The following is a 25,250-nucleotide window of genomic DNA, read 5'->3' as shown; positions in this document are numbered from 1 at the left end:
TGAAGCTCTCAGTTCATTACAAGTGGTATCAGAGCCAGGTTCATTACAAGTGGTATCAGTTCATTACACTTACACCTTTGTAGCATGGAATAAAAATCAGCCCAATTGGAGATATTCTGCAACAATTGAACTTCTGTACTATCTCAGGCAAGCAAAACAAAAGAGACAACAGCATGTAAAGAAAATCATCTGCGTTGGATATATTCTGCAGAATCGAACTTGCATACTATCTGAGGCAAGTATAACAAAGATAAACAAAAAACGCTTCTTTTCACTAAATATCAATGTCGTTAAATGATATTATTTTGGAGGATAAATGAATGGTTATATATGTATGAACGCCACATCATACAAAAGTATTACTGCTGAAAGCAACACTCACTTAAACATTACTGTACTCAACGTACAATATATGAATGGTAAGAATTTAAAACAATTGAACTTCTGGCCTCGGCATTTAAATGATCGGGAATAAAAATGATCCGTAACAACTCTTACACAAGAAGATCATAATGATTTTTACCACTGTACAGAAGCCTCACAGCTTTCTTAGCTTTGCCTGTCCAAGAAGCCTTGCTATAGTCAACTCCATACTCTGCAATTGGAATGAAACCAGACCCATAACCTCCCTTTGCATGCTGCAGTTGAATGCAATTCATATCTTAATCAGAAAGTAATAAAGATGCATAAAGCTTTGCAAGACTTGTGTGTGTTTATTGGACAGATACCGCAGAGTCAATAGTCCATTCATTAATTACTCTATGGCCACAACTTTATGTCCACTAGCTAACAACTTTAGCCTATAGAATTATATTGGCACAAGGGCTGAATTAATTCTTTCTCAGAGGAGCTTAGAAAAAATTGTGCATACTTATCCCTCATTGTCAAGATATTTTCATCCATTGGATAAATGTGCAGCTGGATAGTTGATGACTGATAAGTCTCGATCTCACCCAGAGAGAACGCTGTGAGGTCTGAGGTGTGATCCATCGAGTTAGCGGCAAATAAAATCGATCCCCGCTCCAGAATCATATTGTTTTAACTAGGGGTGTACACGGTTCGGGTGGGGCGGGTTAAAGAAATTTAATGACCCAACCCAATTAAATCGGGTTTTCAAATTCCTAACCCAAACCATAAAAATTAAATTCATAACCCAAACCAATTTGTATTACTTCGGTTCGGATCGGTTTGATCGGGTTATGAAATACAAAATAATTTCTTTTCCATAATCTAGCAAAACTAAATTTCGACACATCAAAAGATAAAACTTTAATTGAATGTACTACAGCAAGCAGGTGAAATACCAAGTGTATACAATATGAGTTAAGCACTATAACATCTTAAAAAACCTACACTACTCACCAAAACAATTAAAGCTCGATACTAAGTTAAGCTTGATACCAGAAGCTTCAGAATTATAGCAATAAATTTAAAAATCAAGTTGAACAGAAACAATTAGTAAAGCACAACAAATCAACAATTAGCAAAGCACAACAAATCAACAATTAGTTAAATGGACTAGGCTAACATATTATGGGTTACTGGGGTGGGGTGAATGATTTTGTATGTAATTTAATATTTTTTAATCGGGTTGGGTTGGATCGGTTAAAAAAACCAAAACCCGTGTCCAACCCAATTAAATAGGGCTACTCATTTTTTAATCCAATTATCAATCGGGTCAAAAAAGTTCAAATTGGTTCGGGTGAAATATGGTCGGTTTGGGTTGGTTCAGTCGGTTTCACCGACCCGTGTACACCCCTAGTTTTAACCTATTAACACCCCCCCCCCCCCCCCCCCAAACACACAATCTTTACTATGATTTCCAACAAGTGCTAGTCTGTAAGGCGTAAAGAGATCCATATTATTTACTTATTTCAATAAATTAATAACTTAGTTTAATGACTTGCCATAATGTATGTAACATAAAGGCATGTTATCCTTCTATTACTAATTTATTTCAATGACTTGCTATAATATATGTAACTTAAGCACTTATTCAAGGCACTGTTAAAGCATAGATTCGACCACAAAGAGATTGTTCTGGAGAGATCAACACTCCAGTTTAATAGTAGTAGAGCAAGAAGAGGAAATGGGGGTTATACATTATCAGATTTCAGAGTGACCGAGAGAAAAAGATCATCAAACACGATAGTTTAAATCCTGATTCGCAACAACCCGTATCAGAGGTTATATATTTACATTTCATTTGACGTCAGTTTTTTGTTAAGACATACCTCATGTGCAGGTATGTATACAATGATCGGCTGGTGACACAACTTTGACAGTACCTGTTAAAAAATATACAACCTAGAATCAGCGCCTGACATGTAATTAAGAACAACCTAATGTGCATTTGAACCTATGATGAGTTTGATACAGACACCGTGGCAAGCACTAAGATGACCACTTTAATTGCATTTTTCACGCCTAGAGCCTCCAGGCTGATACCATTGCACCAAAAGCAATTTGCATTTTTGCTTTTACTTCTTAGCTGATTTCTTCTCCTTATTTACAAATCTCAAAAGCTGTCAATAAGAAATCTAGGCCCCAGTATTATACGACAACAAGGTAGGCCACAGCAATGGCAGCAGCTCTAAGTAAGAAGTATAACTACTTGGTCAGATATAAGAACTTGAAAAAACACCTCATGCATGAAGCTTTTTTCCCTGTTAATTTCTTATGGTATTTTCACTGATTACAGACAATGTGACACTGTCTAACTAACTATCCCTCCACTATTTTGCTCCTCACAAGTGGAACCAGGAGTGCAGCAAATATATTATGGGCATAGAAGCACTTCTTTTTTCTTCTAGCTGAATTTGTCTACCCGCTTGTATTTTATAATGGCTAGAACTTCTGAATATTCCCTTCTAGTTTGATACTGAACATAATATTAACTGTACCATTTTTCTTGTGTGCCTGATAAAAGTGGTCTGAAAATGAGTCTGAGCTTATAGTCGATCAATAAAACATGATACGTAAAATGAATGAGTAAAAAACCATTAATTGAGTGACTGTCTCCCCTTTTACAGGGCAAAACTTACCACCCCCCCCGGGTCTATTTGAAATTTGTGAAATTATCAAGGCAGTAAACACTGTCCACCCTCGGCTACAGCTGACCCATATTTAATGGCCCAGATCATGATTCATACATGTTGCCATGCGGAACAAGGTGTTACAATGATTCAATGAAACATCCTAATAAACTTTAAATAACAGAAAATTACCAATGTACTTATTTGTGATTCTTCTACTTCATCATTGTTGGTTTGTCACTTATAGAAGCTTATGTGGTGGGACCCTAAACATAAAGAAAGAGACCTTGAAGTGCCTAGTGCTCCGTTTGTCTAGATATTAGAATGAATGATATTGGATGCTGGATGAAATGGAATGGAAACTTATGCTACATTGTGGAGATATATTTGCAGTTTCCATTCTACTAATTTTAACAAAAGCTCAAGTCCACCAATATGAAAAAATATGCTGCATTCTCTTTCGTACTCACTTTACAACATTTACCATGAAGAATCTGCACTCTCTCTCTCATTTCCATTCCACCCCATCCCTTCACTCCCAACCAAACAGAGTTGTAATAATCACAAATTAAGATTCTCTGGAAGCAAGAAAAACAACTATGTATCTTTAAAGTCTACACTAACCAGTAGCTCTGACTCTCCACCCCAAAAATCTGATTTTCCAATGCGTTGACAATAGCTACAATCAACACAAACTGCTTTAGAAATAACACATATATATAAAACTGAAATCAAATCCAGCATGATAGGATACGTATAGGAATTGACTTGAATTGAAGGGCAAACCGTTTTAATGACTCTTCAACAGTAATTGCCATTAATGCCTCTGCGTACTCTGTGCGTTCGTTATCCTTACCGCATATGACCTCCTTTACAGCTGTCCGCAATTCATCTGCATTATATATATGTATGGTAAAAGAATATCAAAGAGAGCAGAAAGAAGGATAGTTTAAAGATCCCCGCTAATGATATACAGATTACTGAGATACAGGGTGTCGATAAAGAGGTAAAAAGTCAGGTGCAATTGAAGACTTATGTGGAACATAAGCTTCATGAGTTTCAAAAACTGGTCTTATAAAAACACTGTGTCACAAAAAGGACCAAAGGCTACATCACAGCCCATATTATCTTTAATAAAACTAAAATTTGCAGCAAACAAATTATACAAGGTAAAACCTTATGAACAGAATAAAGAAACAAGTTCTATCACTGTGACAGAACTGATATGTATGTACCTGCATTCTCTGTCTCTTCACGAGAATTCAGAGAGAGGCCCTTGTGGATTGCCATGCCTTTAACCTGGTTTCACGTTCATTCGTTCAACATACACCAAGGTCAGATAGCAGTGTGGTAACTTTGACAATAGTACTTTTAAGTATTAACAATGAACTTTAATGTCATTAAACGATAGTTTGTAAAGCTGAGCACCAGACAACTCTCTTGCAGGTACATCGCATAGTTGGGCCAGCCAATATAGAATCTTAAGTATCTTGAGATAGATCAAACTATTAGAATTTACTGACTAGGTATTTTTAAAAAAAGTATAATTGGTTAAAGCCATATCCAAGACAACCTTTTGGAATACTTTAAGAGTAAATGACAAAGTGGTGGCTGTAGTTTCCCAAAATTTACAAATTGTTGGCTGGAGTTCAAAAACTACAGATTGGTGGCTGAACTTTACCTCCGCCTTTTAATAAGGTGGCTGCCGTCAAGGTCCGTTAAATCTGGCCGTTAAGTCCAAAAAAAATAATTAAAAAAAGGTTAAAAATGGGTTTTTGCACAAATTTAGGAGAAAAAAGCTGCCCATCTAATATAGACAAGATCACACTGAAATCAATTATCAAAAAATCAACAAGTGAGCTTGGTCTAATGCCGATCATTAATTTCTGCCGCAAACAAATCCTATCCAACTTGTATATATATCTACATCGTCTTCAACAGCTCGTTTTGAATCAAATGAAAGGATTACAAAAGTCTGCAGTATCAACTCGTTCTCCGGCTGAGTCCCACCCTCAGTTTTCGCTCTTGAGAAACTAGAATTAGTAGACTTGTCTCATAATTCTCTCTCAGGACCACTGCCAAACACGTTGAACTCGGCGACGAGTCTGACTCCTCTGGACTTGAGTTACAACAAACTTACCGGGTCAATCAAAAACTACCCCCAAACCTCCACCAAATTGCCATCTAAGCCAACTCATTATCCGGGTTTCTCTACCCACTTGAATACAACAAGAAACAAAGACCTAGAACATTAATTCTGGACAGAAATTACTTAAATGGGTCGCCGCCGTCGGACTTAAATGGGTGTGATGAGTTCGTGACTAAAGTTGTTGATTTAGGGTTTTGGCAGGACGATTTTCACCGGAGAAATAAGGAGGTTGAAGTAGGGAGGACGAAAAACAGAGGGATGAGACGATAGAGAGACAAAAGGAGATTGATGGGTAGTTAATTCGTTTTTATCCTTTTTTTTATTATTTTTTTTGGATTTAACGGCCAGATTTAACGGAGCTTGACGGCAGCCACCTTATTAAAAGGCGGAGGTAAAGTTCAGCCACCAATCTGTAGTTTTTGAACACCGGCCAACATTTTGTAAAATTTGGTAAACTATAGCCACCACTTTGTCATTTACTCATACTTTAATTACTCACCATTGTGGTTCATATCCTGAATGTTATTGCCTACCTATCGATTCTAAAAAAAGTAACAGGAAACAAAAAGAAAATGTACCAGGGCACGAAACAAACACCGCCCATCACCAGTAACCTTCTTAACCGAATAACGTTCAACTTTCTTCATTGCAGGTGAACCTCCTCCATCACCACTATCAAAACAATTGAACCCGTCAAAAAAACTAAGGGACGTCAAAATTCCAACTAACACCCAAAAAAGATTCAAACTTCCAGCAAAATTAAGTCATACATTCATTAACCTTAAATTTCAAGAAAATCCAAGAAATCAAGAGATGAAACAAGAAAATGGCAACAAAGAGAAATTCAAGATTACGGATCAAATGGGCCATACCCAATTCTCTCAAAAAGATTTAAACTTTCATCAAATTCAAATCATACATTCATTAACCCTGAATTTCAAGAAAATCCAAGAACATACGAGAAATCTAGAAAATAAACACGAAAATGCCAACAAACAGAAAATTCAAAATTACTGGGGAAATGGGACATACCCAATTCTCGCAAAAAACAAATTATTCTTATAATTACTGTGACTCATAGTTCTATTAAGCACAGGGCTATAGCTTGAAACTGATGGCACAGGGGAAGAGACCAGCTCAAACTTAGCGAACCCATGTCTCAGCTGCTCTAATATAGTCTCTGTACAACAAACATACATAAATTACATACATATAGAGAGCTCAAATCGAACATATACACACACAATACTTACAACATGTGTAGATGAATAAATTGAAATTTAAGAAGATGGTGTTGAAAAGATACCTTTAGATGAATTTCCCACCATGGAATATGATACTGTGGTGTAATCTATGTGTGAGAAGTGTGTTTTGTATGCCAAGTTTCGAGCTTTAAATCAAACAGAGTGTTCTTCAAGGTGAAAATTTTTAATGGAGACCAATTAAATGGATAAGCATTAAGCGACGTCGTTTATATGTTTACTGGGGCGCCCTTCTTTAAAAAGTAAATAGATTTTAAAAACTCGGTCACCAAGATTCGAAACCAAGACCCGGGACAACGCTCCGTGCTCTACGCCTCTACTTTTTGTTTGTTGTTTCAGTTTATGTTGTACTACTAAGAATGTAGCATGCAGAGAATGGAATGTACAGTTCAAGTTTTGATTTGTTCAGTTTCAGTAATTAGCAAAGATAATGCATATGTGTGACTGATCAGTTCTGCGAAAAAAGTAACATTTCTTAAAGAACACTAAAAATTCAATTGTGCACCAATGTCTTAACTTGTGATCGAATCCTAAACCTCCCTCGAAGAAAAGAAACATCAGCTGGATCGAAAATAACTAAGAATGGATTTGCACAAGAGAATATCTGAGAATTCAGAAGTTTATATTTGGTACTTATGACCAAAAATTTAGAAGCAACCGCAACTTTGTTTGATGTCTGCATATATAAGTTCGAATACTAACAAACAAGAAAAGAAGATTAACTTTCTTAACATGATTAAATCTTAGAGAAGCTGTACAAATTCATCGTTGCTGCAATGTGAAGAGGCTGCTTCGGAATTTATATACTAAAATCTTAGGAATATTGCTTGTACCAGCAAGTGGTGAAAGTTTTGTAAAATTTGACAACAGATGTATAGAGGATCATAGAAATAATATACTTTGGTGAAGAAACATCCCAGTGCGGGAACCTTCGGTCTATTGATAATGAATTAATCCATCCAGAGCCCGACGAGTCTGAAGGTTGCAAGGACAAGCCTCTCCAAGGTCCGGGAATCTGTTTCAGGCCTTACTAGAATATCCAATTATGAAGGTTTGATTCTCACTCACACTAAGATTGTTAAAGCTAATACTTATTTGTAACGCATAGAATCCATATTATTCAAAAAAACAAAACAAAAACTCCTCTTCTTTATAACTATAACAGAATGTCAGAATCTATCCAAAATTGCAATCCATATATATATAAAGAAGATTAAAAGAAATAGTTTCTGAAACTAGATAACAGAATTTAACTTTTGTAGCATGATCCATTCTGCAATCTGAAAAGGCTGCTTCTATGAACTATGAGTTTGTCAATTTTAGTCTTAGCCGCGTGCTTCTTCATCGCTTTCCTCTTCATGTCATAGATATACATCCGCCTCTGCCTCTTAGTGTGCGTGAACACCACCACTCCATTGCTTGTACAACCAACCGGGCAAATTTGTGTAAAACTTGGCACCGGGTTTATAGATGATATGATCATCTTCGCATGAACGCTATGTTTCTTCAACCACAACTTCCTCTGAAAATCTTGCAATATCCATATCTCCATTTGAGTCCTCGAGGCAGAGTATATGCAGGCAAGATATCCCCCTAGCTCTACCAGATTAAATTCGCTCTCGTCTGTAAATGATTCAACGCTATAAGGAAGTTTAATTTTGATGCATTTTTCATCACTCACATCCATAGAAACAATGTACTCATACGACAAAACATTCCAGTGCAAGAACCTCCCATTTACTGACACCGGATCATCCCATCCAGAGCTCAACAAGCTCCGCTTAGATAAATCTTTCCAAGGTCCAGGAACCGTCTTCCATTCGTTACTAGAACCTCCAATTGTGAAAATCTCAAAGCCTACCTTCATATCATAAATGTGCACCACTTTGAAAAAATTAGTACACGGATCAAATCCAAGCCCTGATCCACACTCCTTATGCGCGCAGCCTGAAGGACACTCGGGGAGTGTCAAGCAACACTTGGTCACCAAATTCAAGACTTGTAGCTCTGGCTCCCTGACATTCCATGCTATCCTGGATTCCATCAAGAGCATGCCATAACAGCTGGCCTTAAACCGCCCTACGCAGTCAAATCCAAATTCGGGCATTCTGTAGCTAAGATCTTGTTCATCGATTTCCATGCAGTAGGATCGTCTACATAAGGTATCACATTGTACGAGGAAAACGGGTTTTGTCCTAGAAAAGTTGTCGAGAATGAAGTTCTTACGAGATATTATATTGTTCCATGATTTGCAGACGAGTCTAAGGTCTTGGTAAAGGTACTGAGCAGGGAGTTTCACAAGAATTTCTTCATACATCTCTGGAAGGAGAGAATGATCATCTTCTTTTTCAGTAATGTTGTTGCTAGCCTTGCGCTTCATCAAGTAATCCAAATCATCAGTTTCGAATTCGAAACCAACGAGTTCAGCACCGCTTTTGTTTGACATCTTGGCAGGTTGTGATATCTTTGACAGAGCTACAATGGCCAAACAATTTAATACAATCCGGATTTTGTAGTAATTTGGGAGAAAGGGAGTAATAGTTAAGAATTTTAAATAGATTGGAGTTCATTTTGATTCTAAACAGATTAGGACTAGAACTCAAGTTAAATTAGAATAATGAGTATTTTAAATAAATTACAGTTAATTTTGGTTCTAGACAGATTAGGAGTAGAACTTAAATTAAAGTAGAATAATGAGCATACATGAATAGACTTATTCACATAACTGGTAGGCCCAGAGTTAGAATTTTAAAGTAATTTATATAAATAATTATATTTATATTGATTGTATTCCTCATTGTTTTGCATTATTTTTCAGAGACACGTAATCTTTTTTTTATTTTTGTTACGAAAATTTATAAGATTTATTTACTCGAATCAGCTATCTTCTAAAATTCATAATATATTCAATACTTTTTGGAATTTGATGATTTTTTATTTTTTGTTTCTTTAAATTCCCTACAATTTTCTTTTTTCTTTTTTGTCATAAGATACTTTCACGTGAATGATTTGTACCGAAATACAATAACCTAATGAAATGGTTTCTTTCCATCAAGGAAAGTTTTTATTTAACCGAAAAGCGTGCAGAGATATCTTCGGAAATTTAGATACAAATCCCCTTAATGTCGAAAAAAAAACACTCAGAAAGACAAAACAATGCCGAAGATGAAGAAAAGTGCGAGAAATTTCATTCATCGAAGTCCACCATAGATGTCCCCGGATATTTCCTGCAACTTTAGTTAAGAATATTTTCCCAAACCTCGCTTCCTCTTTAAGTATTTCTGAAATAAAAAATGGGTAATTTTGAAATTTATTTCAAAATAATTCAAAATTTTCAAAAAATTTGAAAAATATAACTAAACTCTCAAAAAAGACGTCACCTCAGCGCCCCGCTTCTCCTTTATATTGATGTCAATTTATTTTAAAAGATATACATATTAGAAAATATATTTTTAGTTCAAATAAGTTTAAATTAATTAATAGACTATTTAAGTTAGCAAATTCTTGCCAGAAGTGTTAAACAATTTAATAATTAAATTCATCAAAATTTTTATAATTCATTTAGAATTTATTTTTTAATAAAAATATTTAAAAATATTTTAATTATAATTCATATAATCTATTAACATATATTATAAATTAAAATTTTGGAAAGTAATCTAAACACCGACGATGTAAATTCCAACAACATACGAGTTTGATTCTTTTTGTACTCTCAATTCACAATTTACAAATAGAGAAAATAAATTTTTTTGTCATTGAATTTATTATATTTTTAGAAACTTACCACTCAACTAATTTTTTTTTTACTTTTACTCATTAATGTTAGGTTTGGATTTGTTTCTTGCCACTAAAGTTAGGTTCGATTTTGATTATTAGCATTATATTTCGGTTTTTTGTACCCAAGATCGTTTATCTTGGGTGATAAGAGTTTGAAGCGTATTTTATGACTTCTAAAAGCTGTAGTTTCACAAATTATTTAATTTTTTTCCTTCCGAATAAAAATTTAGTGTTTGAATTTTTATACAGAAAAAAATTCTCAAAAATAAATTATGAAACTATTGTTTTATAAGAGTTTTAAAGTACATGATAAGTAGTAGAAAAAACTGTAAACAAATGAGAGGGACAGAGGGAGTAATAATAACACAAGATTAGGGTTGTCAAAAAAGACGGAAAAATCCGATAAAGAGTTAAACAAGTTGGTTGTTTTATATTAAATTTTCAACTATTCGCTTTTAAATTTCTGATCAATAGTTGGTTGTTTGATTCAATTTGGTTACTCATTTTGAAAATTGGATGTCAATAATATGTTGAAATTTGATTTGATCCTCAAGAACGCAAATGAGAAATACTGATTTACCCTTGTTTGACTAATGGTAAAGATCAAAATACACGAAAAGGGTGCAATCTGTTACGTGATGAAAAATACGAGGATGCAAACTAAATTTTGTCAAACTACGTTACTCATTTTGCAAACTAAACTACGTTACTCATTTTGCAAACAATCCATTATCATATAATATTTCATTAAAAAAATTATAATAATGTTATAAATATACAAGATATTTAACAAGAACCTTCATATAACTCTTTTTAACTAACACGAAACATTACATAACTCTTTCTAACTCTAATTTTAAAAGTTATTGTTGTCAAAAAAACCAAGATTACAGAATTATGTTGAAATTCGATTGATTAGATTACTGAATCTTTCAAAGGTATTACACGATCCGCTATATTTATCAGAGTTTGTCCATTTTCAAATAATCGGGAGAAAATATAGTCAGTTGAATAATATAATTTAATTAAAGTTCAATCCATTAATACTAAAATACTAATAAAATGATGTTAAAATTTAAATTATAAATAATAAATTACGAATTATATACCCGCCCGTGCTTCGCATGGGTTAAAGGCTAGTAATACTAATAACCATATCCGAACCTATATTAGTAACTAAAAACAAATTCAAACCTAACATCAGTGACGAAAAGGAAAACAAAATTAGTTGAGTGGTAAATTTCTAAAAACATAATAAGTTTGGTGACAAAAAAAATCTATGTTCCCTTAAAAATAAAAACTCTCACTTTATTATTTTTTTTGTTATTTTAAAAAGAAAAGAAAAGAAATTGATCTTCATTTTCTCCTTACCAATTTACCATCACCGTTAAAAAACTCATTTTAACCCACTTCACCTCCCCACATTTGCCAAATCACCCCTTCTCTCACAGTCACCTCTTTCAGCCTTTTCTCTCTAGGTATCTAACTCTTCTCAGCAATACATACATCTATATGTATATGTTTGTATTTATGTGTAATTATGGGATTCAATCTTTGATTTTGATTTGTATGTGACTTCAAGTATTCTTTAATGCTAGCTAATTGTTATCACTTGTATGTCTAGGGTTTGATCAATACAATGATCCCTTTGAAAATTGTGTCTTGGGTCACTATCAAGTTTCAATTTTGAAGATTACCCAGTTTCAGTTATAGGATTCTTGAGATTCTTGTACTTTAAAGGTTGAATTTTTTATGGGTTTTGAGTATTTTTAAGTTTGTGTGTGCAGCTTGTTCACTTGGTTACTGAGGTCCGAGGTCTTCGTTTTTATTGTAATATTGGGTTTAGTGTTTGTATTTTTTCCTAAGTGAATACAGTTGTTAATCATAGACAGCTTGTGGAGAAATTGTCATGTCTTAGCTTGTATTTTATAGACTGAATCATCGGGATGATGGGTCACAGAATTGGTCAGCATTTGAATTTTGAACATGTTCAGGAATGCCTATTTATATATAATTACTAATTGCATATTATCCGAGTCTGAAGTATTTGAGTTAACACGAATTTGAATCTTGGGATTCTGTTAATGCACTGCATTGGTGCATTTAATTCAAACTTAATTTCTTTTTTGTGTGACATAGGAAAAAAGAGAGAGATTTCTGACATTCAATTTAAAAGTGATAAATCTTTTTTCGCTGCTGGCGAATTCAAATAAAAATATAAAGCTGCCGTTCAAGTCAGTTCCTCTGCCATTATAAAAATTTTATCTGTACGTTGAATTAAGTCATGCTTAAGTTATGCACTAGACACTGTCATCATTTTGGTAGAGCAATAAAATTCAAATTCCTTATAAGCTTATGCGTCTGCAGGATAACGTTATTCATTAATACTGAATATTACTGATGCCATTGTATATACTATAGTAAAGAAAGTTCCAAATCAGTTATGCTTGCAATTCAATCTGTTTACACTAAATTCAAAGTATTGAATTTTCTGTGTGCTACCTTCATTAGTCACTTACCTTTGTACCTTATTTTATATGATAACATCATTCTTAATTGTTGGTGGTGGCATTGACTCTTGATTTTATCTTATTGACTCGAGCTTTCTAAGCTTATTCACTTGTAAAAATTCATCATCAAACTATAAAATAAATTTGTCCTGGATTCTCACAATAGTTATATTTAATAAATCCCACCTTTTGCTTTCATTAAAATAATAGCTCTTTATATTATAATCTATGTCCTTTGGTTTTCTTTGAGTAGTAAAGATTCAATTTTAAATTTTTTACCTGTGATTTTGTTGGAATTTTGTTGCCTTAGATTTCAAGTGCTTGGATTGTATTGGATTGATAATACTGTTCTCTAATATGCAGAACCTTACAAACTTGTTTTTACTTAAGTTTTAGACAATTAAATCTTAATTTTGGTGTGCTCTCTATATACAACCTATAGTAATCTTAGCCCTTTTGGGATTTCAGTTCTGTAAGTGACATCTGAACTCATATTTAAAAAAACTTGTGAAAGTTAAACACATGTTTGTGGTGAAATTGGCTGCCTTAAGCAACATTCATTCTTGACTTTGTAACTAGTTCCGCTTGCTTTGTATCGATTCCTTGAGCTGATCTATCTAGATGGCAACCCACATGTAGTTCTGATGGTTGTCTTCTGACCAGGCTGATAGCCTCATCAATGGTCTCTTCTTACGCTAAGCCTATGAGTTTGCATTATACATAATTGTAGACCGGAAAATTTGACTCGACGTTGTAGTACTGATTATTTGTAGGTACTATTAATATACACATTGATTTTTGGAGTGGTGGGACTGTTCGTAGATGAAACAAAAATATAAGTTACTAAAGAGTTTCTGGGTTAAATTGGCGCAAAACAGGGATATTTAGTTGCCATGATTTGTCAGCAATTTGTTTTCACTCTAAATAGTAGAATTGCTCTTCCAAAAAACTTTGGTATTGTTATAGTTTTGTGGAGACAAGGACATGTATATATGATAGAAGGGGGAAAGTTGAATATTTGTCAAAAAGGGGGAAAAGTTGTACATGAACCAGTAGATCAATAGCGCCAAATGAGAAGTCTATGAGCCTTCTTGATTTTCTTTTGTGAGTTGGATGTGAGATGGTTGTGTTTTTGACCCTTTTTATTTGAGAATAATGTATTTGAATGGATTATTCAGGTGTAAGAATAATATCGGCAGAAGTGAAAAACTGTTTTTAGATTTACAAAACACTTTTTTTACGTTGTTGTCTGCGACAACAATAGCACACGGGGATTTAGACTTCTTATGAGGTTCTAATCTTTGTTATACGGACATGGGCCACTTGTTAGCATTGTGAATATTTTCATAGCCTATATTCTTGTTTAATTTATGTCCATAATCCCATCACCTTAAAAGAAAAACACTTTTCTCCAAGCTAATAAACACCTGTGTTTGAAATACACTACGATGTGGTCTTAAATTTGCTTGTTGACGGATATGTTTACAACAAACTCTTAGGCTCTGTAGGCAGTGCTCTTAACAAAGATAGGTTCTACGAGGCTACAAAATTTTTTAGACTGAAAACTGACATCAGAAGTTTGTATGGATTTGTCATCAAGATGGTTTGTGAAATGGTGGAAAACGAACTGTTTGAAAGTTAAGGACACATTTTGCTCAAGTCTGAGAAAGTCTCCACAAATGTGTGCTTAAATTTTAGAATGTTTTTTATTTTGGTGGCTGGCTGTGCACCAAGATGTCATTAAAAAAATTGAAGTCCTAGATGGTCTAAAATATTATGTTCATATTTGAAAGTCGCCCTCTAATTCAGTATCTATTTCGTCTTACATTTGAATTCTATTTGTAAATCAAAGCCACGCTCTAGTAGACAGTGTTATAATCCATGAATACTATAGAGTCCAAACTCCAAAGCATGTATCATATTTGCTGACATCCACGAATTAAAAGCATGTATCGTATTTGCTGACATCCACGAATTAATGTTATATGCTAATCCCTATGACATTATACTATGCGGTTATGGTTTCAGTAAGTTCGCTCAATTTATGTTGAACTCGGAAGTGTTGAATTTTTCGGTGCACTAGCTTGATTTGATTGTCTTACCTTTATGTCTTAAAATATATGATAATGTTACGTGTAATTATTGGTGGTTTTAGGTCTTGATTTTATCCTAATGGCTCGTGTTGAGAAGCTATTTGACTCATGTAAAGTCCCTGTTAAATTATAAATCAAATTTGTCTTAGATTCCCACCTGCAAATATAAATTAGTAAAATTCACTTTTTTGTTAAAATCTCAAAATTAGCTCTTTGTTGTCCTATGCTTTTCTGTATGTAGTATATTTATCCGCAAAGAGCCTAATTTGCATGTTTTATATTTTGTGTGAGTGGTAGATATTGGTTTTGTTGTGCTAATGATGCTGTTATGCATTTTTGTTGCCTTGGACTTCAGTGCGAGGACTGCTAAAGGTTGCTGTTCTCTGACATGCAGAGCTTTAGAACATTGTCAACACTTTTTTTATATCGTCTTTTTTGTTAGTAAATGCACAGACATAGATTTTGAGATTTGGCAAATGTTTTCTGGTGCACGTCAATAATCAGCAGCATGGATTTGAATGTTGTGCCACTGCCGGATGACGAGGATGATACATTTGAACAGCATTTTGAAGATTACAGAGCATCAGGAAAGCAACATTTAAATCACGCAGAACATGTTGAGAGTGCAGTTGATATATTACGCAGGGTACGCCACCCCCTCTCTTTGGAATCTTTTACATTGATTGTTCCTGTGGTTAACATGCTTTGTTGGGGATCCTGATTGCCTATCCTTTTAAGGAATCCAACTAAAGCTTACAGGTGGAGAATGGATTCGGAAGTCTGTAAACTATTATTCAAAGAATGAGAAACATCCAGAAAATACATGTTTGAGTCTTACATTTCTTTTACAAGGAAGTATAGGAAAAGAAGTCCTAATAACTAAAATAAAATGTATGTTGGGTACCATCGTTCGAATTTTGATAAACATGCAGTTTTATGACTGAATTCCTCTGTAGCTATTCTCATCAGGCTAGCTGTATATGAGTGATTTGATTGTGTTAATTATACTTGCTCGATCTATCAGGAGCGTGAAGAAAGACGTCAGCGAATGAAAAGAGAACGACCAGATGAAAGAGCGAGTAATGCATCTCAAACTGCAAGGAATGACCAGATGTCTCAAGCAAAGCACCATAAACCTTCTGATAGAAACAAGCTTCCTCCAGGTGAGTATGCATTTATTTATCGATTGTTTTTGTTGGTTGTACTTGGTATTATCATTTAAATAGTATTTAGAATACGTGTTACTGCTAAGATCAGTGTTTATCTTGAATGCGTTTAGGTTCTAAGTTTTGCTTTTTTGATAAGATGTCTGACATTCTAACCTCTTTTTATTTGTGTGCTATCTTGATCACACTCTTGTATAACTTGCTTTTTTGTTTGTTGTAGGTTGGTTGGATTGCCCTGCAGCTGGTCATGAGATTGGTTGCATTATTCCTTCAAAAGTCCCACTTGGGGAAGCCTTTAATGACTCGGTTCTTCCTGGTAAAAGATACTCTTCTAGGCAAGTGATCCATCAACAAAGAGTTTTAGGAAGAAAGGCAAGTGTACTGAGTTTTTCTTTCACTTTCTTATTCTGCATCTTGAAAGTATCTGTGAAGTTTGAAGCTTTATTCTTCTAAATGAAAACTAATACCATTTCCTGACAAAGAATCTGGTATTGACTTTCGAATATTATTATGAGATATTTATTTGTGCTATTGGTCTTTTTCTGTCTTCCTACCTTAATATTTTGAATATTGGCAAGGCATTATGGTTTTTATGTCTATTTATTGTTGGGTAATATTATGCATGTAAAATATCGTTCATGACTTGTAAGCCAAGCATTGTGACCCTGCTTAAGATAATCGTATTACTTATATTACAAGAGAGTATTTCTTTTGACTTAAAATACCTGAGTTGAATCAAACCATTGTCATAAATGAATATTACTCACTTGTTTATTATCGTAAGCCAACATATGCCTGCAGAGCCCAGAGCTGAGTAGTGAAATAGCTTGCGCTAATTAGCGTAATTTGCTAAGTATTGAATAGTTTTTTGCACAAGAAAGTCTACTGAAATGCAGCTGAACATCTGTCATACATACTAAGCTAGTTGCTTGTTTCAGCTTGGTTTAATAATTGATCTTACGAACACCAGTCGTTATTACCTGGTGACTGATTGGAAGAAAGAAGGCATCAAACATGTTAAGGTACGTAATGGCGACTTCCTTGTCGCACTTGTGTTTCAATCTTTCCTTCTTTCTCTTCCCAATTATTTTTCTTTGTTTTTGGATGAAAGAAAGAGCACGAAAGAAGCATCTTAATTCCCATCTTATAGCGTGAAGTGGCCCCGGGCACGTCTGGCTCACCAGTTTTATTCCCACTAGATTCTGTTGTAGTTGGAATTCTTATAGTTGCTCATCTTTCAGATTTCCTGCAAGGGGCGTGATTCTGTTCCTGACAATGAAGCTGTAAATCAGTTTGTGTATGAGGTAAATTTCTTGTTTTCACCTTTTTTAAAAAAGAGTAATTTTGTGTTAGTAACTCTATTAACCAATTTGACCATAACTATTTTACTGAAATTTTTATGAATAAGTTATAAGGACTATATAAGAGTGTCGCCAAGGCATGTGCACACCTGCAATCACACCCCTTCACTGCTTTCTTTTAGCTATCCTGCCCTTCGAGTTCCAAGAAGGTAGATCATAGCACAAATGTGCTACCTTGTAAAATTGCTCATAACATTTTTATTTGTCCAATTATTAGGTTTCACAATTTTTAGTCCGGCAAAAGCAGTCAAAGAAGTATATTCTTGTTCACTGTACCCATGGGCATAACCGTACAGGTTTTATGATAGTTCACTATCTCATGCGTTCACTACCTATATCTGTCACTGAGGTTGGTTGTTTAATTCTTTCAATTTTTTTATGTTGCTTGCCTCATGTAAATAGTCCTAGGTTTTGGAGTGATTCACTTGCATGATGTAGGCTATCAGAATATTTGCCGAAGCGCGTCCGCCAGGAATATACAAACCAGACTATATTGATGCTTTATATACATTCTATCATGAAAGGAGGCCCGATGTCGTTGTTTGTCCTTCAACCCCAGATTGGAAAAGATCTGAACTTGATCTGAATGGTGATGCAATGCCAGATGAGGATGATGATGGTGGCCCTGCTTCTCCAGTACATGTATGTGGCGAAAGCAGTTACGGACTTGTCATATTTGGCTGCATGTCTTTGCCACAATACCATGTCAAGATAAAACTTTTTGTCATATTTTATAGTAATCTGAATGCATCACCCTCCACCCTACCAAATGAATATAACTTTTTGTGGTTGTCCCTCCACCCTATTAAATGGAGTTTTAGCCAACAACTTAAATGTTTTCACTAGTCTGATCTTTTTAGGTTTTTAATTGTGCTCATTTCTCCGGTTTATTTGATGTACTAATAATGCACATTGTTTTGCATGTTGCTCTGTTCATATCTGTCTCAGGAGAATCATGGAGTAGCTTCAGTTTACTTGATGTACTACTGCTACACATCGTTTTACACTTTCTCATTTTCAATATCTGTCTCAGGAAAATCATGAAATAGAGGGATCGATGACAAATGATGATATTTTGGGAGATGGTATCCCTTCTGACCAGCAAGAAGCAATGAGGCAGTTTTGCTATCAGTCGCTGAAATTGGGTGCTGGGGTAAGAGCTTTATTCAATCTTAATATACTTTGAATTTGATCAGGGTATGTCAATGTCATTGCTTGTAATTATTCACCTTGCATATTGCTTCTAAAATTATCAAGGGTGTGCTGTTATCTTCAGTATTGCATTTGGGGCATATTGACTCTTCAAATTGTCTATATATCCTAGAATGTATTTAATAGCTTTCCTGGTTTTTCTTGTATAATTCCTTGCGACTCTGCTCTTTCCCTCAAATGATCCATCACACAATGTCCTATACATATATTAAGAATAATTATCTTGGTATGTCCCAACAGCCAAAGTTGCATGCCAAGTGTTTGGGAGTGTAATGATATCATTTATTCTAGCTTGTACTACTCAGTGAGATTATAATATGTCCCTCACTACTCACTAGGCTATGCTGTATGTTTTTTGACAAGCTCGCATCCTTCTAAAGATAGGCATTTTTAAGTTTCTACAGAAGTGGTGATAACATTCAAAGCTTCAACGTTGATTGAACTTTCAAATGTATCTTTTGAACTTGTGATAAAAGAATATGTCCTTGTCTAAATATTTCAATCTATAGGTGTATGGTAAGTATTCATCTTGTAAGATAAAATTAGGTGTTTGTCACTTTTTCTTACCAGGCTCAGTAACAAATTTATGCCTTCAAAGTTAAAAGAGTCAAATGTACATGATATCTCATTGTATATTCTGTAGCTGAATGAGTCTGACAATTTTAAACTGCACCAAAAAGCTCAATTATCAGAACTCAGTTATCAGACATCTGACATTCTGACTTTTTCACTAATTTTACTGCTCGTAATATCTTGGCTGCAATGTTGTTATGTGCTTGCCTTGTTGGGTGGTGTCAACCCAAGTACCACTTTGAGGCAAGAGATATTTTCTTGTATATAGAGCAGCCACTAGGCTCCAATAATATGAGGGTTTTTTGGATGTGTCCAAAAACAAATCTGTGCGGTCTTGATTCAAAGCGGATAATATCATACTATTATGGAGTTTAGGTGCTTGCAGCCCAACATGCCAGTTTCAAGGAAGCTATAATATGTTTTTGTTTGCAGGTAAGAGGCCACTCACAATTTCCAGGATCACACCCAGTTTCACTCAACAGGTCTACTTGGCTTTAACCTTGTAAATCTGTTTAAATTTTTATTAACTGGAAGTCCTTTTATCTTTTAAGTTAATAATATGTTATGTAATATAATCTCTTCACTTGAACCAAGGTTCGCTAGGAGAGAGGAGCTAAATGAAGTTAATGTACTCCCTGTATTACATCGGATGAATTCTACAATATATATCAAAAGATTTGCATTTGATTGCATATTTTCGCAGTTTGATTGGTGCAAAAGGAATTGATGGGTTTGCAATGTTTCCTTTAGTGTCACATGTAGACCATTAGGAATATAAATTATGAGTTAGACGATTGAAAATATGATTTACGGCGTCTGATAGTATTAAGAAGCTATAATTGGTATTGCTCATCTTGCAGAAAATTACAATTGGAGCTGTTAAATTGCTTCTGTTTCATCCTCAATATGTTTTTTTTAGTGAGAGAAGAATCTACTCATAGAAGTTCTCAAGAGGGAATCGTGGTGCATGTTTAAGTCTAAAAGATAAGATAAAAATTGAAAGGACTATTTCTTAATTATCTACTGTATAAAGAGTTACGCTAAGCTGTTACATAGGATCTCATGTACCAACATGAATTGGATCGCTTTGACTGTTCAGATATTTTAGTTTCTCCATACTCTGGAGTTATGGAACAACTGATCAGATTCTACATGAATTTGGCTCTTTAGGTCATCTTAGATTTTTAAATTGTTACATTTAAGGTCTTTCTGATTGTTATATCTGTTTATCAACTTTTTCATCTGTTTTATAACTCTACCTACTTTGCTTTTCTAGTGACAACTTACAGTTGTTAAGGCAACGGTATTATTATGCTACATGGAAAGCCGATGGAACACGTTACATGATGCTTATTACTATGGATGGGTGTTACCTAGTGGACAGGAATTTTACTTTTCGACGGGTCCAAATGAGGTTTCCTTGCAAGCCTACTAGTGAGGTGTGTGGGCATATAGGTTATAAGATATTAAAAAGTTCCTGTCTGTTGCCTAGAACCTTATAGATATATGTTCAGACTTCAGTGTCATTTGACCTTGAATTATATGCAGGGGCTAGCAGATAAGACCCACCACTTCACTCTTCTTGATGGGGAGATGATTATCGATACTTTGCCGGACTCACATAAGCAGGAAAGAAGATATCTGATATATGATATGATGGCAATCAATCAAGTCTCTATCACAGAGGTAAGCATAGACAGAATTTCATATTTACTTAAGGGTAGGCACAACTCTCCATGTGACAACAATAGTTATTCTTCATTTGCCTTCATTTACTTTGTTGCTGTGTAAAAATATTTTTTTTTAAACAATTCACTTTGGTGTCCACCTTGTCTCTTTTTGTGCGAACACCTGAGTGGCTGAGTTTCTTGGGCCCTTGTACTTTTAGTATTTTAACTATTAGAATTATAAAGCTAAAGTTATGACCAAATTATATGCTCTATTTTGAAGAGCTCTGCAGGAGAAATGCATGTATGTTTTTCATATTTCAGTTGCACAGGTGTCCTTTTAAAAAAAAAAATATATGTATATAAAAAACCTTTGATTGCCAATTTTGCCAATGTAACACGTAATAATTTATATATGACTTCTGTCTTTCTCAGTTGTGCTATTTGATTATCCTACATAGTATAGTATACTTTAATTGAACAATGTATATTGATTGAAAATTTATGCAGCGTCCCTTTTACGAACGTTGGAAGATGCTTGAGAAAGAAGTTATTGAACCCCGGAACCATGAGCGCCATAACATATATCATAGTAGAAATCCTAACTACAGATATGACTCAGAACCATTCAGGGTATATTGAGTTAAAGTGACTGTTGTTCAATCTCCAAATTTATAATGTTTCAGGATGGCTTAATGGTTTGTTAATGTTGGCAGGTTAGAAGGAAGGACTTTTGGTTGCTTTCAACTGTTACCAAACTTTTGAAGGGATTTATTCCAAAGCTTTCACATGATGCAGATGGCCTTGTTTTTCAGGTGGAAAATCTTCCACTCTAGAAAATGATGCGGCATCAATGCTAACAATATTCTTGAAATAGTGTCTGTTAATGTGATGTGGTTTATTTTAAGCCCAATGTCTCTTGAATGAGGGTTTTTTTCCATACCGAATGGCTTGTTTGCAATATTTTGTATCCTGAAATGGCAAACACTTCTTGTGCAATGTTTTTCAATATATCGGATTGCTTTGTAGGGTGTTGCATCTGATTATGGCTTTTTATTTTATTATAAACGATGACTTATTATGCTCTTCATATGCTAGGGTTGGGATGATCCTTATGTCCCTCGTACACATGAAGGACTTCTGAAGTGGAAATATGCAACAATGAACTCAGTTGACTTTCTGTTTGAGGTTTTTATCGACAACTCGTCTTAGTAGATAGTGTTTATTGTTGAATATAACATAATTCAACCAAGGCCACCTCATAACACCCTAAGGTTTTGGGAGAGTTGGTTACTTATGATTAATCTTCAAAATTTACTACAAGTCTTAGTTAATATCTGAACCTACTTATGTGGACAGATGGCTGACACGCGCCAGCTACTATATCTCTATGAGCGAGGAAAGAAAAAGCTGATGGAAGGGAATAAGATTGTTTTCAATGGTTGGTGTGTTTCTCCTGTTTACATATTTTCCTGTTGCCAACATATTGTTCGTTAGATTTTGCAATATCTGCACAGTTGGGATTTGATTAAGTTGGCCTGTTTAGTGCACCTGGTTACTGGATAGAGTGAATGATTGTGTGGTAATGTCAACCCCCCCCCCCCCCCCCCCGGTCCAATGTTTATGAAATTTTTTAAGATTTACTGGGGAAAGAACATCTTTAAGGCGTCTATTTGGACTTCTTCACAAGTCACAGAACTTCCCAAGGGCTGGAATTTGACGTTGAGTAGGCCCCCATAGGGAAATGATACTTGACGTGGCAAAAAGAAGTTTTACCACTCTATGTGTGATACTAAATAGTGGTTGTCTAGAATCCTTGTGTTTTAAGTCTGGAATCTGTCCTAGTTTACAGCTATATACGAGTGATCTTGTTGATTTAGGTATAGAAAGGTTGCATTCATTACGTCTATTTCACCAGTAATGGGAGCATTTACTTGCATGATGAAGAGTCCATGTTACACTAAGCTTGATCATCTAAGCTCTCTGGATTTAACTTTATGAATAAACTTTAAATTTTCCACTTATTTTTGTGGCAAATATTAATTCTCAAATTTTGGTCACTAAATTTGTGGCCTAACATGTCGGGTGAGCTTTTTAGTGCAAAAATTCCCAACTTGTTGGCCACTTCATTTTCAACAATCACTGAAGGACGTGACAGCTAGAGGTGGCCAAACGGGCGGTTTGGCTCGGCCCGAACCGGACCGAACCGCCATTTGACCCGTAATTTAACGTGCCGGTTTTAACCCGGCACGAACCGGCACAAACCGTGAAAGGTTACGGTTCAGAGAACTGCAATTCGCAAACCGGCACGGCACGGCCCGGTTGGGAATCCGCACAGACCGGCACGCCAGCCCGCGTCGACCCGCGGTTTGAACCGTGAATTACGTTCACCTGCTAAAGCACTGTCTTGCCTTTTTAGTTCACCTGCACACCTGTACAAACCAAAACCCTGCCTTTTTATTTCTTGTACTGCTTTTTTATTTTATTTTATTTTAATTTGATTTTGATTTTGATTTCAGTTTTAATTCGATTTTATTGTGTTTTAATTTGATTTTGTTTTGCAAATTATAAATTAATTTGATTTTAGTTTACAGTTCTAACTTGATTTTATTGTGTTTTAGTTTGATTTTGTTTTGCAAATTATAACTTAATTTTTAGTTTGATTTGATTACCAAGACATTATTTATTTCCAAAACATTATTTAATATCTAATATCATATTAAAATTCATCATCAATTTTATAGAAAATTATTAAAATTTAACAATACGCTTATTATTTAAAAATATAATAAAACTTAAATTTGAAAAATAAAATAAAAAGTACTTCACTGACTTAGTACGTCAGAACAATAAGTTTAATGAACACATGTCACATGTGCAATGCCACTCTGCTTGAATTCAACGTGTGAACCGCACAGCCCGTGAACCGCGAAACCGCCAACCGTTCGGCACGTCAAACACGCTAACCCGTACTTCCTGGTTATGGTTTCTGTTTTAGCCAACCCGGCCCGGCACGGCCCGGCACGTCTACGCAGCCGGGCCGGTCCCGTGCCCGGAAAACTGAGCTCGGCCCGTAGTTGAACCGGCCCGAACCGGCACGGCCCGCCCGTTTGGCCGGCTCTAGTGACAGCGGACTCCAATTTTGTCTTCATTTTACAAACAGCTTTACATTTTACGAGCTACACTCCCCATGTTCAATCAGATCAGTGTAAACAGAATTAAAATTGTATATGCATTCAATTAAGCAGCAAAGGGCCCTGTCTGATACTTCAGTGCAGTCCCTTAGATATGAATATTTTTGGGATTGTTGTTTGATTTATCTGTAAGCACTGGTCAAGAAATAGCCTTGACAATGCTATTATTGAGTTCTTGTGGCAGTGTGTTATTATATATCTCTTAATTTATTTTTTTTGCAACTGCAGATGATACCGATCCCTCCTCGTATTCTGGTAAGATTGTCGAGTGTTCTTGGAATTTTGAAGAAGACGTATGGGTCTTTATGCGAATCAGGCCAGACAAATCAACCCCCAATGATATCAACACCTATAGAAAGGTCAGCCTGTTGGTATTTCTTTTGAAATCTTTTCTGAATCTGATTTCGATCTTTAACTGTCCTGAATATTACCTTTACAATAACTTGGAGACAGGTTTTGAGAAGTATAAAGGACAATATCACAGAGGAAGTTTTATTGAATGAAATAAATGAAATCATCCGCCTGCCAATGTATGCTGATAGGATAAGGAGTGATAGCAAAGCAGCAGCTAATTTAACACGACGCAGGTGATGAGCTGGCACAAGACTGGAGAAAATCATTTTCACATCGACAGAAACAGAAGTGAGCAGTAGTACAACCCTACCTTATCGTGTGTACGTTTCAGCTTTACACAAAAGAAAATCGGGAGTTACTAAGCACTTCAATACTGGCTGGTAGCCAAGTTCTATAGCAAAGTAGTGGCAACAAGTTATCGGTGCAAGTAGTAGCCCATTGTAGTGCTGCAAGTATGCCAACTGGTGAGTTGTATGATCCATTTGTCACCTAAATAGCCTTGGTGTTTGAAGTTCTTTTTTACCGTGTCAAATGAAAGTAATTAGTATTAGGATCATCATGTATATCAGCTTCATTTGGATTATTTTTACTTCTAGTATATTTTACGTATAGAATCCAGCGTCTACTCAAAATTGGAATTGTTACTGTAGTAAGCTTTGCAGTGAATTTAGGCTAGCCATCAGTGTGATACTTTTGTTGAGCTTATGTCATTGTTTTTCATGCTGTTTCATTTCCTGCTCTTTCTGCCCTTTACTGCAATGAGCTGATAATTTTTCGAGTTGCATGAATGTGACTTCTGTCATGTAAATGAATAGCTGAATCTGTTATGGCTGGCTACACATTCATCGCATATTAAAGCATTCGCTGGTTTGTAGCTCTTTCTCAGCAAATCGA

The 25,250-nt window shown here is 35.1% G+C and overlaps 3 protein-coding genes across 11 annotated transcripts; 1 reads left to right on the top strand and 2 right to left on the bottom strand.

Annotated features, from left to right (window-relative positions):
• Positions 1–251: 251 nt before the first annotated feature.
• Positions 252–6,649, bottom strand: LOC108197212 (OVARIAN TUMOR DOMAIN-containing deubiquitinating enzyme 3). Of its 3 annotated transcripts, XM_017364764.2 has the most exons (9): positions 6,491–6,649; positions 6,217–6,364; positions 5,763–5,856; positions 4,271–4,334; positions 3,822–3,927; positions 3,660–3,714; positions 3,506–3,565; positions 2,235–2,288; positions 252–638 (listed from the first exon to the last, which is right to left on the bottom strand). In XM_017364764.2, exons 1-9 carry the CDS (start codon positions 6,510–6,512, stop codon positions 495–497), a joined length of 747 nt encoding a protein of 248 aa, XP_017220253.1. In that variant the 5' UTR covers positions 6,513–6,649; the 3' UTR covers positions 252–494. The 3 variants fall into 3 exon arrangements, with proteins under 3 accessions (XP_017220253.1, XP_017220254.1, XP_017220255.1); XM_017364765.2 differs by lacking the exon at positions 3,506–3,565; XM_017364766.2 differs by lacking the exon at positions 6,217–6,364 and having other exon boundaries at positions 6,491–6,633.
• A 1,046-nt stretch (positions 6,650–7,695) lies between these two features.
• LOC108197909 (F-box protein At4g19940) lies at positions 7,696–8,892 on the bottom strand. Its single transcript, XM_017365648.1, has one exon. It carries the CDS (start codon positions 8,890–8,892, stop codon positions 7,696–7,698), a length of 1,197 nt encoding a protein of 398 aa, XP_017221137.1.
• A 2,718-nt stretch (positions 8,893–11,610) lies between these two features.
• Positions 11,611–25,086, top strand: LOC108199385 (uncharacterized). Of its 7 annotated transcripts, none has more exons than XM_017367174.2 (18): positions 11,611–11,704; positions 15,334–15,475; positions 15,854–15,992; positions 16,216–16,367; positions 16,934–17,017; positions 17,237–17,299; positions 17,574–17,705; positions 17,795–17,998; positions 18,390–18,509; positions 19,574–19,623; positions 20,418–20,580; positions 20,690–20,827; positions 21,319–21,441; positions 21,525–21,623; positions 21,907–21,996; positions 22,168–22,249; positions 24,231–24,361; positions 24,456–25,086. In XM_017367174.2, exons 2-18 carry the CDS (start codon positions 15,338–15,340, stop codon positions 24,591–24,593), a joined length of 2,046 nt encoding a protein of 681 aa, XP_017222663.1. In that variant the 5' UTR covers positions 11,611–11,704; positions 15,334–15,337; the 3' UTR covers positions 24,594–25,086. The 7 variants fall into 7 exon arrangements, with proteins under 7 accessions (XP_017222663.1, XP_063938463.1, XP_063938460.1 ...); XM_064082390.1 differs by having other exon boundaries at positions 11,622–11,704; positions 15,185–15,475; XM_017367176.2 differs by having other exon boundaries at positions 11,653–11,704; positions 15,337–15,475.
• Positions 25,087–25,250: the final 164 nt, after the last annotated feature.

Source organism: Daucus carota, chromosome 8, assembly GCF_001625215.2.
Source record: "Daucus carota subsp. sativus chromosome 8, DH1 v3.0, whole genome shotgun sequence".
Classification (NCBI taxonomy): domain Eukaryota; kingdom Viridiplantae; phylum Streptophyta; class Magnoliopsida; order Apiales; family Apiaceae; genus Daucus; species Daucus carota.
Note: the sequence above shows the minus strand (reverse complement) of the source record. Positions and strands in the feature narration are given on the sequence as shown.

Excerpts from the sequence above, each read along its gene's own strand:
- LOC108197909 (XM_017365648.1), bottom strand. The coding sequence starts at position 8,892 with ATGTCAAACAAAAGCGGTGCTGAACTCGTTGGTTTCGAATTCGAAACT.
- LOC108197212 (XM_017364764.2), bottom strand. The coding sequence starts at position 6,512 with ATGGTGGGAAATTCATCTAAAG. Across the intron at positions 5,857-6,216 it reads TTGTTTTTTGCGAGAATTGG|TGGTGATGGAGGAGGTTCAC; the intron begins GTATGTCCCATT and ends TTGTTTTGATAG. Across the intron at positions 639-2,234 it reads TATACATACCTGCACATGAG|CATGCAAAGGGAGGTTATGG; the intron begins GTATGTCTTAAC and ends ATTCAACTGCAG.
- LOC108199385 (XM_017367174.2), top strand. The coding sequence starts at position 15,338 with ATGGATTTGAATGTTGTGCCACTGCCGGATGACGAGGATGATACATTT. Across the intron at positions 16,368-16,933 it reads AAAGAGTTTTAGGAAGAAAG|CTTGGTTTAATAATTGATCT; the intron begins GCAAGTGTACTG and ends TGCTTGTTTCAG. Across the intron at positions 17,300-17,573 it reads TAAATCAGTTTGTGTATGAG|GTTTCACAATTTTTAGTCCG; the intron begins GTAAATTTCTTG and ends TCCAATTATTAG.